We start from the raw sequence: 14,944 nt of genomic DNA, 5'->3' as shown, positions 1-14,944 counted from the left end.
AGTTGCAACAATTAGAAATGGGAAAAATAATTAATGATCCACAAAATCTTTAATTTTCTCAAAAAAATTATTGATTAAAAAAAATGCAAACATTTATGTTTGAAACCATTTACAAATCTGTTTCGCAAACAATGCCGACGGGAATATTTGAAGTAATATTTAGATTTTAAATGTATATTAAGTCATAAAAAAAGATGAATGCAATTATGCAAGCAGTCGAACATCTTAAATAAACGAACCTTTTCTATAAAATTATATTTCCTTCCTATCAAAAGCAATTATACTTCTTAAGAGATAGAGGTAAAGTCAGACTTTTAAACTATGAAAATCAAACACATAATGAAAATCAATCATATATTAAGAATGAGATCAATTTACTCTAAATTATATAAAAAGTGGTACATAAATACAAAAAAAATAAAAAAAATAGAGGTCAATTACTCAATTGACCCCATTCATCCCATTTAACTCGGTCTCTATCTGTTAAGACTTAACCCTACTTGTGAGAAATTATTAGACATCTTTAATGGGTAATTAATTAATTTACTTGTTAACAAGGCCAGGTTACTTGATGTTACTCGGCAAGCATGGATAAGCAGTTTGAGTCTCCATATAAGAAACAAAGGCCAACTGGTCCAAACACAAGTGATCAAAATCCATCTGGTACTTTCCTTGCTTTTCTGACAGTACATTTATTCACTTAAGGCATGCAGGTCATAGTAGTACTAATTTCTAGCGTTATTTAATATATAAACATGACATATAAATTGTACATTTGGAGCATATTCAAGTAAACCCCATTGATATATTAACAGTCTAACAGAATTGACCACATTGAATAACTAGAAAATGAGACGTAAAAAGAGAAAATACACCCTCATATATTTAGTATCTGTATCCTCCCAGGTATCTGACTCAACACAATTGAAACAGACGGTCCAGATTTACTCTCAGCCGGTGTGTGTTCGGGATGATATAGGGGGCAGTATTATTTGTGCTTTGAGATTCGTACCAAGTTAAAAAGAACAATTTTGAATGGTCCGATTCAATTCTACTCAGTCCGGTAACCTGAGGGGATGTGAATTCCATATATTTACTGCATTTTTTTTCAAATATTCAGGAAACAACATCTCTGCTTCTGAATATTCTGGCAAGGCTCTTTCGGGCATTCCTACAACTAAGCCAATCCGACTGACCGTGGAGGCACTTAACCTCTGTGATGCACCTATGCTACCGGGGATGGGATCGGGACTACATCAGGATCGCATCCAAGTGCTTCCGCGCCAACAACCCATCATGGTGCTGCCCCCCAACGCAACCTTTCTCCCGTTTACCGACAACAAGTGGGTGGCCGTCAGCCTTCCTAGGCAGTAGGTATGCTTGTAAGAAGATATGTTAATTACCAGTAGATGTCTTGTTTAATAATATTTGATTTATGAAAAGATTAGTATAATATGTTAATTACCAGTATATGCAGCATTACCTGGAGAGTTTGGTTTGGACTTTGTGGTGGCTGTTTGAGATGATCTTCTTATGAGTGTTTCTTTCCCCTTGCATGAATGCATGGTTTTAATTTGTTTTATTACGGGTAGAATTGGTTTCTGTTTTGGGTACTTTATGTTAGTTTAATTAAGGGGTTGGAGCAGCTGTTATTCTGTTGTTTAATTAAATGGTATATTAGTATATTAGCTAGCTAGACAGTTGTACTGATTTAAGTTTGATCTTATGCTTAAATTAAGTGGATATTGCATGACTTGGTGATTTTCATTTTCATTATAATTATTTTCTGTTCTTTCTGCCGTATTAGAATTTAGAAGTCTTTGATCCCCGTATTAGTAGTTCATTGGAGCTTAATTTGTAGAACATGTAAAATGTAAATTTTTTTTTTTTTTCCTTTTTTCTCAATGAGAGAGTTGGAGTTCAAACCATTCAACACCTTTTTCAAACTTATGTTATAACAAGTTTACAACAAATGATTTCTCCTATTCAGATAACCTCCGGCATCTGAGACATGTACATTTACCACTAGACCAAAAATTAGTTCTTAATATATTTTTTTTGACATAAGAATTTCGGTTAACTCCAAACATTTATCTTTGTTAGATATTTTTTGTGAACATTAATTGAATCTATATCTCTTTTTAAAAATATAATTAAAGTTTAGATCATCATTTTAAAAATATAATTAAAGGTTTAGGAGATGTGGATGCTAATTAACGCAAAGTAATAATTAAGGGAGCAAAACTAGGGTGTTATGTGCTCACCAAGAGGGATTGGTGAGCACACCTCCAAAAAACGATCGGATTGACTTCAAACTGTGAATTCAAACCGTTAAAGTCCATATACTTTGTAAGTGATGCATATGCATGCAAAATTTATAAATACATGCACTTTTATATACTTCTGAACACATCGTTCAAAAACTATACATAATATATCAAATATTTAAAAATAAAATTAAAGTTCGAGATGCACAAAAAAGTTCTATCTTATCATCTTACTAATCTTCAACAATATAATCTCATGCCTACGGGTTTCTCTCTCTCTAAAAAAAAGTTCTATCTTATCATCGTTCTAAGTTTTGTTTGTATTTTGAAGTTTTGTTTTACTTGTTCAATATAAGAAAGGAGAAAGTTTAGAGTTTGCAATGTAGGGTATAATTATCAATTTAATTTTTAAGATAATTAAATAAAATACTTAATAATAAAAAAGAAATATCATATAAAATGTTAAGTTTTAGTAAGCTATTGAATATTATGGTGTTTTTATGGAAAAATTGACTATTTTAGAAGTTTTACATGGATCCGTATTTCCCAGGTACCTGAGGTGCAAGTGATGAATCTGGACCGTTCATTTCACTTGGCACGAATATCAAAGCAGACCACAACCTCAACAGCAACCGGTTTGTCTTTGACGTGAATGGGATTAATCTGGACCATCCATTTATGTCAATTGCACCTCAGCTACCTGGCGGACACGGACTCTTTTACATGGGCTGAAACTTGGGCTTAAATGGGCTCGTATGATGCTCATTCAAAATCCGATCCGCGACGCCGCTAAGTCGCAGACTAAGCGGGAAGAGGCAGTGGCATGCCTTCGTTCTTTCTCAGAGTGACCTTTACCAAACCTCTCTTCGCATCCATATCCGAGTAAGCTCCCATGGAGATCGACTCAAATCTGACCTCTCTTCTCCAAACCCTAACAATGGCGGACCCCTTGACTGCTTCTAGATCCTGGGAATCCATCCCCTCCGAGGGCGGCTTGTTTCGACCCGCAAACGTCCCCACCAACTCTGGCGATCCGATCCACCAACCATCTTCGGTTACTGTAGGTTTTACAATGCTTTCAGTTATTTTATACAATTATGCTAATCTCAGATAGATTTACATATTAATTTTACTCTTTTGTAGGAATCTGCGCTGGTTCATCTGGCTTTACATGCCTTGCAGGGTGTGAAGGCATCGCTAGTGGAGCTTGAAGAAATATCAGATACATTTTGTTCAATTCCAGCTGATAGAACTAATAGAAGCATTCCTAATCTATGGTGCCGTGGCTCAAGTACCAGTGCACTGGGCCACTTACTCAGATCCATTCACTCAACGGGTTTGAAAGTCTTTTTCCTTCAAGAGTTCATAAATTTCTACCTTTACCCCACCAAAAATGAAAATGAGGGTAAATCCCCTTTTAGCCTAGTCAACCAGGCATTCACAGTATCGATAAGTAAGCTTCTAGAAGGATACCTTTGTGCATTGAACTCCTTGTCAGCATCGGTTGAGTTGCGGCGATCAAGCAATCAAAATCATTGTTCTGATATAAGCCTGTTGGAGGTTTATTTGCATACAGAGGAATCAAGGAGATTGGTGGAATCAATTGGAAATATATGTTTTCCTAACCGTTTGGGTCTTGATTTGGCTAGAGAGGATTTGAATACAGAAACTGTCATGGATTTCCATAAATTTTTTAAGGGGGGCAAGCTTCTTTCTTATTTGTATGTGCAGCTCCGAGTAAGCTATCTTCTTCATTATGTGTTGCTACAACTTTTATTCTATTTTATTTTTACTGAGGACTGCAATTTTAGCTGGCATAATATTGTATGTATCAGCTTTGGGTTCTCTTTATCTTTCAATAGGTTGTTGGCCATAAAATATAATATAAAGCATCATACAACTTTGTCTCAATTTTTATTTTGACAGAAAATAAGTGCAAGGAAAATAGACCGTGGGTCAATAAAATTATGCATCTAAACAATTTCTTTCTATTATACACTATGAGACTTTAGATGGTCAGGATTCTCGAGAAAGATGTTTTTTGAAGTATTTTGCTAAGTAAACTCAGAGACTGAAGCTGTTTTTTTTCTCTTTATATTTGTAATTTTCTGATGATTTAAATTCTAGGATGCTGATCCTGTGCACTACGGACTCCTGAAATATCTCTTTGTCCGAGCTTTTGAACCATATTGGGAGTTTATTAAGTCATGGATCTACCAAGCTAATTTAAACGATCCTTATGAGGAGTTTTTTCTAGCTTGGTCAGATGGTGTAGCTGTCTCCAATTCTTTTCCAGCTTCAGAGGATGAATTTTCACAATTTGTCAAGGTATCCTTTGATTTCTTAAAATTTTGGCCTCCCTTGTCAAGTTAGATATATGGATGACCATAATATTAGAACATCACACATACATAAAACACCCCTGATAAATGACAAGTATTTATATTACAAGTTTACACACACGTGCACATGCCGCTCTCCTGTCTTCAAGAGCACATAGCCCTCCCTCTCATATTCATCAGTTGCCTACAGAGAACCAGTGAGCACAGAGGCTGTTTGGGAGTGGTTCTCAGTTGTGTGGGTTTGGGTTGGGGGGGTTGGGGGCGGGATTACAGAAGATGTTTAGTGTCTGTATATCATTTTATCTGCTTCTATAAATGTATTCATGATTCAATGAATCTTCCATGTCCTTGCAATAAAAAAGATTTATCACAAAGTTTGCATCTCAAGTACCATTATAGTAAGCAGTGCTTGTGGGGTTTACTGTTGCAGGCTTCAGTGACACTTATTTTTGTCGGCTTTCAACTTTTAACTTTGTTTTTTCTAATGAAATATAACCACAAAAAAATTCTTAGGAAAGGAGTAATGTACCTCTACCTTGCTTTTTGGGTGATGTTTCTGGGCCAATACTCTGCACTGGTGAACAGCTTCATGTTCTTGTTAAGCTTCTCAGTTTCTGTAACTTCTCCTTTGCTGAAAAAGGGCCAAATTCAGAGAGTATTCTTCCTTGTTGGTTTAGTGGGACCTACAGTCAAAACTCTTCATTTCTGCTGAATTCACTAATTTTCTCAGAAAAGAGCATTGAGACATTGGTTTCAAAAAGGGAAGCTTTGTACAAGACCTTGATGGAGAAACTTCAAGACATACAATTAAAATTTGATGTCCGTTTTAAATGGGTAAGACTTTTGTTCCTTTGTTTATGTTTTGTGGATATAGTTAAGTATTGGGTTTTAGCACCACACCACTTATGACTGGCATCAGAAAGAAATAAGTTTTTTTGCCATTTCGTTTAGCTTATGCATTTCTGGGGTTTTATTATTATCTTAGAATGTTCTTTATAATGCTCTGTTATTTAATTTGATCTACTTCATTTTATTTTACAAAAATGGTCAACTGGTTTCAATACATTATCATTAAATCTAGTCTAAAGACTATGTATTCTAATAAAACTGTGGTTACTAATATTCCCTTTCAGACCAAGCATGGTTCTCAGCACAGGATTCGAGACACTCATTATTCAAATTCTGACTCAATGGATATGGAAGCAGATCTGAATATGTAAATTTCTTTATTATTAAAGGGCATCTACTTCTGCATTTACTACATTTAATGATCTAGACATAGGCAATTATACTCTTTTGCATAATCTGCCTTTTTTACAGCTAAAATTCCGTGATATATAAAGGTAGCGCCTAATATTTCTCACATTTGCATCCAATATCATCTTTTTGGTTTACTGCAAACTGCACCCTACCTGTATGTTACTGTGATGGAAAAGCAATTTTTTTTCTCCTTTTAATGTATACCTTTTCTCTAAAGTCCAATCTAAATAAAATCAAACAACCAGGGCCTACGTTGCATTCAAAGTAACCAAATGCTAGTTGGATACCAATTTGTTTCTGTCAAGATGACAAAACCATGGGCAATCTAGTCATTTTCCCTTACTTTTGGCCTTCAATATTGGGTGCTATTTGCAGATAACCAAAAAGCTGTAAAGTGTTTGTTGTAAATTTGATATGTTCTTTGTGGAATTAAAAGTGAATGTTTTTATTCTTTTGGCAAATAGAAACCCTAGAAAATAGCCTCCCATAATTGTGAGTTCCATGACTATCATACTACAAGGGTTTGGCAGAACTTGCTGTTTTTTAAAGGGACTGACTTGACACCTCTAAAAATCTAATGGCAACAAAAGGAGTGATACTATATAATAGCAGCAAAGCATAAAACTCAACTCACAGATGCATATAGAAGAAGTATCAAGAATATCTTTTTCACCCATTGGCCTTTGCCCATCTTGTTGAAAAAATTGCCTATCCATCCATCCTTCCTCATTTTTGCTTTATTTCGGAAGACATTCCTCACTTTTTCTTTATTAGACGAGGAAGAACGAATGGGTAGCTTAGCTACTTTTCTACTGGAGGGATCCTAACAATGTAGTTGCTATATCTCATATTATAGTGGTATGCTAGATATATCTTGTTTTTGAGTGATATAGGTGATATTGTGAGATTTTGCCTTAATACAAGTAAAATTTCTTCCTTTAAAAATGTGAAATGTATCGCACAGTGCAATTGCTTTTCTTTTTCTCCGTATATCTTAACCAGCTATGAAAATTTTGTAAAATATTTTGTACTGTAAAGTGTAAACCTTGAGGTGGCACCAACTTGCCCTTATTGATTTATTTATTTTTTACTTTATTGTAATAAAAGTTCATCCCAAAAGTCATGTAGGTGCAGAAAATAATGATGCTACTTACACATCTGATGAATCGTTGAACGGAGAACAACTTGAGAAAGCCTCCATGTTTTCTTCGTCGTATGATTCTGAAGAAGAAGAGAAAGAAGAAGAAGAAGAAGAACTTGCTGCTCTTGATGTCTCCATTTCATCTCCAAAGTGCGCAAATGCTTATGAAAGGCTTTTCTCTTCACAAATATCTTCAAACTTGGACGATCAAGCTGTACATGTTAACGATTTCATCCAAGAAAATAGGGAGCATGAAGAGCTGCATCATGAGATTGGTGCAATTAGTGACTCTCTGATAGAGAATGAACAAAATTTTAGTTGCTGGCCACTTGGATCGCTTCTGAAAAACCCTTTTGTTTCTAATAGGATTTGTTTAGTACTAGAAGAAGTGCAATCAATTGTGGATAAAAGTGAGCCAATTTTAAGTGAAGGTTTTGAACCATTTCTAGTCATGGATGGGTTACATGGAGTCCAATCCGAGGGCAAATCGAGTTTTATGGGTAGAAACTATAACCTAGGTGCTAACCCCATTCTAACAAAAGCCATATTGCCTCATAATGATGCATCTGGAGATGAAATGTGCATAAGAAAGCAAGGATTCCTTGGTTCTTTCTTTAACTTTTCTTCCGTGATAACTCCATCTGGCAACTTTTCCGAGAAGTTCTCCAGTGTCACAGATAGTTCTTTAATGAAAAAACCTTTGGCTGTAACATATCCTACTGAGGCGAAGCACCTTCTCAAAGCTAATGTGAGAAGTTGTACTAAAACAGAGCTTAATTCATGGCCATCAAGAGAAGTACAAATGAAAGAGAGTGCCAGGCTTGATGTGTCTGGTGGGGCCCGGTGGACAGGATCGTTGGGTTATTCGAGTAAAGATGTAGAACGTACTGACGATGGCGACTGCTGGTATGGTTCAGATCCTGCATGTGAGATGCCACTTGATTTAGTTATGTATAAATGCATCGTGCAAGAAGTTTTGCTTCAGTATCCTTTAAATTCGGAATAATTTATATATATAAATCTGCCAAAGGATCATAATATAATTTATATCTTACACAAGGAGAAATATCTGATATGTGTTCTCTGAAACATGAAATGTCTTGTGGCCCTCTTATAATTTAATTAGAAGTTCAAAATTACGTCTCCTCCATCATTTATACAAAGACAAGGAAGTTGGTTGGGCATGTTTTCCAATAATTGGGAAGAGTACACATAGAGGACACTTTCATGTTTTTAAGGTTGTGCCTAATATTTTTTGCATATTCTCATTTTGTAGGGTGTAAGTTATATTTGAACACTTTGCAGGGTTATATAAAATAGCCACTTTAGGATATTATGGCCTTTTTTTCCTTTCCCCTTTCCCCTTCCATAACTCTTTTTAAATGTCACAAGTCTAGCTGTTGCTGGTACAGTACAGGAGAATAATTTTAGAGTTCTTTATTTGCCAAAATTTATTCCTTTATTTATACTATAGCTTGAACTGAAAATGCTTAGAAGGCTTTACAGATTGAGTTGGCCAAAACTTGTTATATTTTCGAACTTCTCCTTAATCCAGAATAGATACAAGTATGTTAGCAGTTTTACCATAAAATTGCTAAAGGAGGGGTTTGATCTGGGTGACCATTTCCTGGCACTCAGGCGCTACCATTTTATGGAAACGGCTGATTGGGCTGATAATTTAGTTGCTTCTCTTTTTAATCAGGTTCTTTTTCTCATAATTTATTGTAAACCTTGGGAATTGTCACTACCATAGAATCTGGTTTCATCACAGGATTGTGGCAGTCATATAATTTAATATGTAAAAACTAGCCACTGTGATTCCATGAGCAAGTGAAAAAACTAATGACCCCGAGAAAAAAAAAATCAGAACTTAGAATCCTTGATGAAACTGTTTCAACATCAGTATGTTTGAAGTCTGAATCCATCTCTACTCACATTCATTTTTTTTATTGTAGAGATGGTCTAATATACAAGTTGAGCGGAATATAGCAGAGGTGCAAGGGCTCCTTGACTTAGCTTTGAAGAGATCTTCATGTGAATCAGATCCATACAGGGAGAGGCTTTTTGTATACTTTAAAGAAGAAGATAAAGTTTCCTTCTCAGGATTTGCATCTGGTATTACCCTGTTCTTTCGGGTTATTATTTGTTATTTTATTTTTACAGAATCAATTCCACATATGACCATACATGAACAAAGTGCTTAGATCCGGCAAAAATGTGGTTCTTTTGGATCAGGGCAGGCTTTTGTTGGGTCCAATAGTTTGGTTCAGGCTTGTATTGTTTTTATATGGGCCAGTTGGGCCCGATCAATTTACTTTGGTTTGGGTTTTGGTCTTTACCTTTTCAAACTTCTCGGGATAGGTTTCCTTTCGGTCCTATTCCATCCACTTTTTTCACATTGATTTGGGGCATGTCTATAATTGAATTATTATGAGCATTTGCCTGCAGTTGCAAGCATTGTTGGGTTGTATCCCCATAAATATTTCCTTTGATAACCACTTTGATATACATAATTAAATTTTGTACAAAAAAAGTTTTTGCAAATAGGACATTTGGTTGGTGCAAATGCATTAGAAAAATTGCGTGGACTATCAGGAAACATGCATGAATTGTATCTCTGATTTAGATTTAAGTTAACATTTTAGCAATCTTTTTAACTGGCAGGTCTTCACATATTTGACTGTGTAATGCTGGGATTTAGGGTGGATTGGCCTGTTACTATTGTTATTACTCAGGAGGCTTTGAAAATATATGCTGATATATTTGGTTATCTGAGCCAAATCAGATTCTCTTTATATTCATTGACTCAGACATGGCGTTCTTTGAAGGTGTGCTTCTTCTCCTCCAATTTTTTAACATGGTATTTTTTGAAAATAAAATAAAAAGAGAAACCACTACTTCGTCCTCTTGACAGGAGAGGAGCCTGCGTTTTTTGTGCATTTGTAAAAAAAAAAAAGAAAAAAAGAAGAAGACACCATTAACTCTGCAGTGCAGTGCTTTTTATGAATTATGGGAAAGGGTGGTCTTTTCTTAATAATAACACGTAGGAGAATATGTTAGGTGCGGGTGTTATCTGCATGTGCTGATAGATATTTAGGTGCCTTTTTCGAAATTATTATTATAGTACCTTATCTTTCCCTTTTTCTCAAGTCCTTTTTGTTAACCTTTTGCTCAATTTTTTTCTTATCAATTATCAGTGGAGGTAAAATACCCTTGGACTTATTGATAAATTGAAATATTAACTAATCAAGATCAAATTCATGGGACATGTTGATAAATTGAAATATCAACTAACCAAAATCAAATTCCATTAGTGTACACCTTTTGGACTCAGACTAAGAACAGATAGTCAAGGTTACTTTCTGTTGTTGTTGCCTTGTTGGTACTGAAAAAACCCTTAAAGGTTACTTCCATAATAGAATTTTGATACTTTTTAAGATGATTTGATTTCTTCATGTAGTAATGATCAGTCCTTCTCTTATAGGATCTCGATAAAGATAATAGGAGTCGCAGTGCGATGAAAGAGTTAAATTCCTTTCTCAGAGTTAGGTATACTGTTTGTTTATCTTTGTTCGTTAATTGGTTATTCAATTTATATTATTAAAGATTATACATTATTATTTTGTACAAGCATATTTTCAATTGGAACCAATAGGTGGTATTCAGTGAGTGAAGCAAATCATTATTTCTGAATTTTTCATCTGGAGTATTCGTTTATGATTTATTTTTTATATTATGATTTTTGTTTTAGGCAAAAAATAAGCCACTTTGTGTCAACACTACAACAATATGTGCATTCTCATTTGTCAGATGTATCATGGTGCCGTTTTCAGCATTCCCTCAAGCACCAGGTTTCAGTTTCATTATAATAGCATTGACTTGACTTTATGTATTCCTTTATTAATTGAGAGTTGGTTTTCAGGCAAAAGACATGCTGGACTTGGGAACTATGCACATGTCATATCTTCGAGAAGCAGTGCACATGTCAGTTTCTTTCAGTTATTGATTTTACAATCGTTAACAACCTAATCATACCACACCGATGAGGGTCTGCATGATGGTGCTTATGTTTGAAAATTGTTCCCGAGTACCTTTTTTCCTTTTCGCCTTGTTTGTCCTGAATATATGGCAATATACTTGCATTATGGATCATTAAAAGGTTTACTATATTTAAAAAAAATTACAAAAATTATTATTACCTTTAAGAGAGATACTGTGCAAAGAAGATATGGTAAAAAGAGGTACATTTGATAGAAACTCTATCTCAGTCGGTTGAGTGTGATGCACAGCACTGGCATCAAAAAGCCAAAAGGGAGAAATTACGAGAAGTAGATATGCAAAATCATTTATTTAAATGCAGCATCATGAATTGTGATGTACTTTTTGTTTCAGATGCTTCTTGTCGGTTGAGACAAAACCTGTAGCTTCTATCATCAGAAACATTTTGCAGTGTGCAATTGACTTGAGGTCATGTTTTACTAGAGCGGGCTCCTGTTCAGATACACTTACCTTGCATTCCCTTGTAAATTTCCCAGAGGTAAGCATCTTTCCCTGGATATCACTACCTCACTGGTACAGGCTGGTATCAACCTATTGGATGCTTAAACCTCTGTGTGTGTGAAGTTTTGGTAAAACTAGTCAAAACTGCCAAGTTCAGTTGGTAAAATTTTGACCCAGTTGACATGCTGAAAATGTTTGGAAGTTAATCACTCAAAACCCCACCAAGTGGTGCCAATTAGACAGCCAACCCTAATCCTAATCCTGAATTACCTGAAATCAAGATGACCCATCAAGATTTGAGAAGTTCAAAAGAGTCTCGATCTTCTGTTCATATGAAAAGTCAAGCTGACCCGACCCATTCTGAGATGACTTGAAACTCGTGTCAATCTGAAACCAGATGACCCAAAATCTTATCTGAGAAGACCCAAAACCTAAAAATGATCTGAAGCCGGACAACCGAAAGCCCAACCTACCTGAATCCAGGCAATCTGAAACTTGAAATTGTCCAAAGCCAGAGACTTGAAATCCGACCCAGGATGATCCGAAACCCGGAAATAATGTGAAGCCAGACAACCTGAAACCCAGCCTGACTTGACCCGCTCAACTGCTGCTTCTCTCACTTTACTGACCTTGAGAGTTGAGGCCTATCTGGTCCGAGAATAATGTAACTGTTGGCAAATCAAATTTTTGGATGAACCAAAATTTACCCAATATACTCACTGAAACAGATCTCAGAATAGAGTGTTATTTCTCCGGCCGAATGGATCAAGGTCTGAAATTCAGGGATTTAAGTTCAGATGTTGATATTGCTTCGGTATCTTATTGGCAGTGGAAATTTTGTTAGCCTCAGTCGGTTACATAATTTGCGTAATATTTTTTTCTAAAAATACAAGAAGGGTGCATGATAGCAAATATAATACAGGGTGTGAGCTAGCTTCCTAGCGAAGTACTCAAGTTCTGTGGGCTACTGGGCTATACCAACCAATCTAGTGGAATATGTTTTGTTATATATGCTTGAAATTGTGGTGATGTTTCAGTTTCATAAGGAACTAAAAGTATGGTGAAATTGGATTCTGGTTGATGTTGACCCGAATACAAAATTGACCTACCGTCTTTACATCTGTATTTTAATAATGTTTTTTTTCATATATTTTGTTGCCTTTTGGCTTTATAATCATATCAAAGGCTTTTTTTTCTCTAAAATTTTTGCAACCTGTATTCCTAAATTATGCAGGTCTCTGCTATTAACAAGAGATTTGAAAGCCACTTGAAAGATCTACACCTCTTGTACATTAATTCACCAAAGCATGGGGAGCTAAGTCTCTGGCGATTCTGGGGCTATTTGAACTACAACAACTATTATTCGTTTGCGACGTTCCCATTTTGATGTGGTTGTATGGTTATTAAAGAGTTGCAAAAGAGGGCTCTTGATCTGTACCATATGGTAGAACATTTGGCAGCGTTTTGGCATGGCAAACACATCTCTTGTGCCAAGCTTGTATAGTTGGTTTTATGTTGTTTGTACGGAGCACATCCTCAGATTATTAGTTCTTGGGACATTGATTGGTGATGACAAAAGGATTGGAGTGATGGTTAGTTTCGTTGCGAACTTTTTCGAGCATTATGCTTAATTACAAAATTTTGAATCTTCATAACAAAGCTCATTGTAGAGATTTTCACCGGTTCATTCAAGTTTATTGTGTAGGCACGATTCAAATTGACAATTGTCTTTTCCTTTACTTTTGGGTTGAGCGAATGTATTATGGATCTCAAGGAACATGTATGTATCCATATCTCTCAAGTCTCAACACTTACGTTCTGCCTATAAAAAAAGTTGTTTAACGAATTCAAATTTTTATGATTTTGCTGTTTCTTTCAGAAGCTACGAATATTTCCTAGTTCTATAGAATTCCGGACAGAAGAATTTCTGCGTCAGTGCGGCATGGTTAATAGGTAATGAAATTCATGAAATTAACCTTTCAACAAAAAATTCATAAAATTATCTTTATTTCTTTCTGTGCCAAATGAACAGTCGTTGCGCTGTTGCTTTAACACCTGATTGATGGCTCCGCAGTTAATCACACTAGTTAGTTAGAAGCGTTTGATCGGCATTTCCTCAAGTAGCAAATGAAATCCATAAATAGAGTTATTAGAACCAAAGAGGAAAAACAAAAATTATCTTTAATTTTTTTTTTGTGCCAAATGAACGGTGATGTGTATGATATCTGATGCAAATTTAATCACACTAGGCACTAATATTATGCAAGTGGACGGGGAGATTTTATGGAATTTCAAAAGGAATCAATATTAGATATTTAATGTTGTACACTGCTAAGTCAAACAAACTAGGCTGGAAACACAATTTAGCAAAGTCATGCGCCAACCTAAACGCGAACAGTGCTAGTACGACACGACATGATAACTACATAACAATATCGGGCTAACCGGACAATTTTTTATCTATAGAAAATATTAAAAAAAGGACAGAGAAACATAAGGAATATTAATAAATTTTTCGATATTAATCCATCGATTCTAATCAGTTGTTGATTTTATTTTCTTTGTTAACCTGATAGCCACTATCAGGATTTAAAAAAAAATATTATTTTCTTTGTTAAAATATAAAATATTTAGAAAAATAGATGGAGTATCTTAAAATTTATATATATTAGAAAGATTCTATTTATTTTCTTAAAATTATATATTTTAATTGAGAGAAAAAAAAGGGTTCGGATTGGTGAGATTAGTACCAATTCTAACATTGAATTTTTTGGATCGGTAAAATTAGTACCGATCGTTTTACCAATAAAAAAAAAATATATAGTCTTTCTTTTTTATTATTTTCTATAGAAAAAATTGTCCTTTCTAAATTCCATCAAAATCTCACTCAAATTCTTCTAAAACTCCAAAACAATCAGATCACATATCAATATAGAGAATCTAAACTTTATGGTATATAATATTGAGAAGATTTTGGTAGAAGATTTAGAAAAAAATTTATATTTTTATTGACTGTTGTTTAGGAAAGTGTTTTGAGATCTGTTTGAAAGATAAACAACACGCAATAAAAAAAAAAAAATCCTAAACCTTCCACTCAATTCAAAACACTTTTTTAAACAGAATTCAATAAAACTTTTGTAAATCTTATGCTAGAATATTCACACTGAGTTCGCCAAAAACCTCCGACAAAATTTCCAAAAAAACAGCTTGAAATCATTACTGTCTAAAAATTAGTCAAGACGAGTCATAACAAGCACATAGCACAAATGCGGAATCATCTATTCTGTCAAGTATCAACCTCGTTAAAACTCAAATTTATATAAAATTCACATTTAACTAAATAAAATATACAAATTTAAATTCGTACACAGTTCAAACAACGCTAATTAAATTATGTGTAAATTTTGTTAAGTGTGAATCACTTACAATTTGGA

At 34.7% G+C, this 14,944-nt stretch overlaps 1 protein-coding gene across 2 annotated transcripts; it reads left to right on the top strand.

Annotated features, from left to right (window-relative positions):
• The first annotated feature begins 3,065 nt into the window (after positions 1-3,065).
• On the top strand, positions 3,066-13,213 carry LOC144569399 (Spc97 / Spc98 family of spindle pole body (SBP) component). Of its 2 annotated transcripts, none has more exons than XM_078319729.1 (14): positions 3,066-3,327; positions 3,411-4,004; positions 4,395-4,595; positions 5,123-5,443; positions 5,743-5,825; positions 6,990-7,994; positions 8,571-8,712; positions 8,966-9,125; positions 9,675-9,838; positions 10,495-10,559; positions 10,762-10,861; positions 10,933-10,994; positions 11,403-11,547; positions 12,745-13,213. In XM_078319729.1, the coding sequence occupies exons 1-14, from the start codon at positions 3,160-3,162 to the stop codon at positions 12,895-12,897; spliced, it is 3,363 nt and encodes a 1,120-aa protein (XP_078175855.1). In that variant the 5' UTR covers positions 3,066-3,159; the 3' UTR covers positions 12,898-13,213. The 2 variants fall into 2 exon arrangements, 1 of the variants encoding a protein (XP_078175855.1); XR_013516048.1 differs by having other exon boundaries at positions 3,111-3,327; positions 8,966-9,145.
• The last annotated feature ends 1,731 nt before the right edge of the window (positions 13,214-14,944 follow it).

This window comes from Carex rostrata, chromosome 18 (genome assembly GCF_964058835.1).
Source record: "Carex rostrata chromosome 18, lpCarRost1.2, whole genome shotgun sequence".
In the NCBI taxonomy this organism is placed as follows: domain Eukaryota; kingdom Viridiplantae; phylum Streptophyta; class Magnoliopsida; order Poales; family Cyperaceae; genus Carex; species Carex rostrata.
The sequence above is the reverse complement of the archived record's forward strand: the minus strand, read 5'-3'. Positions and strand labels throughout refer to the sequence as shown.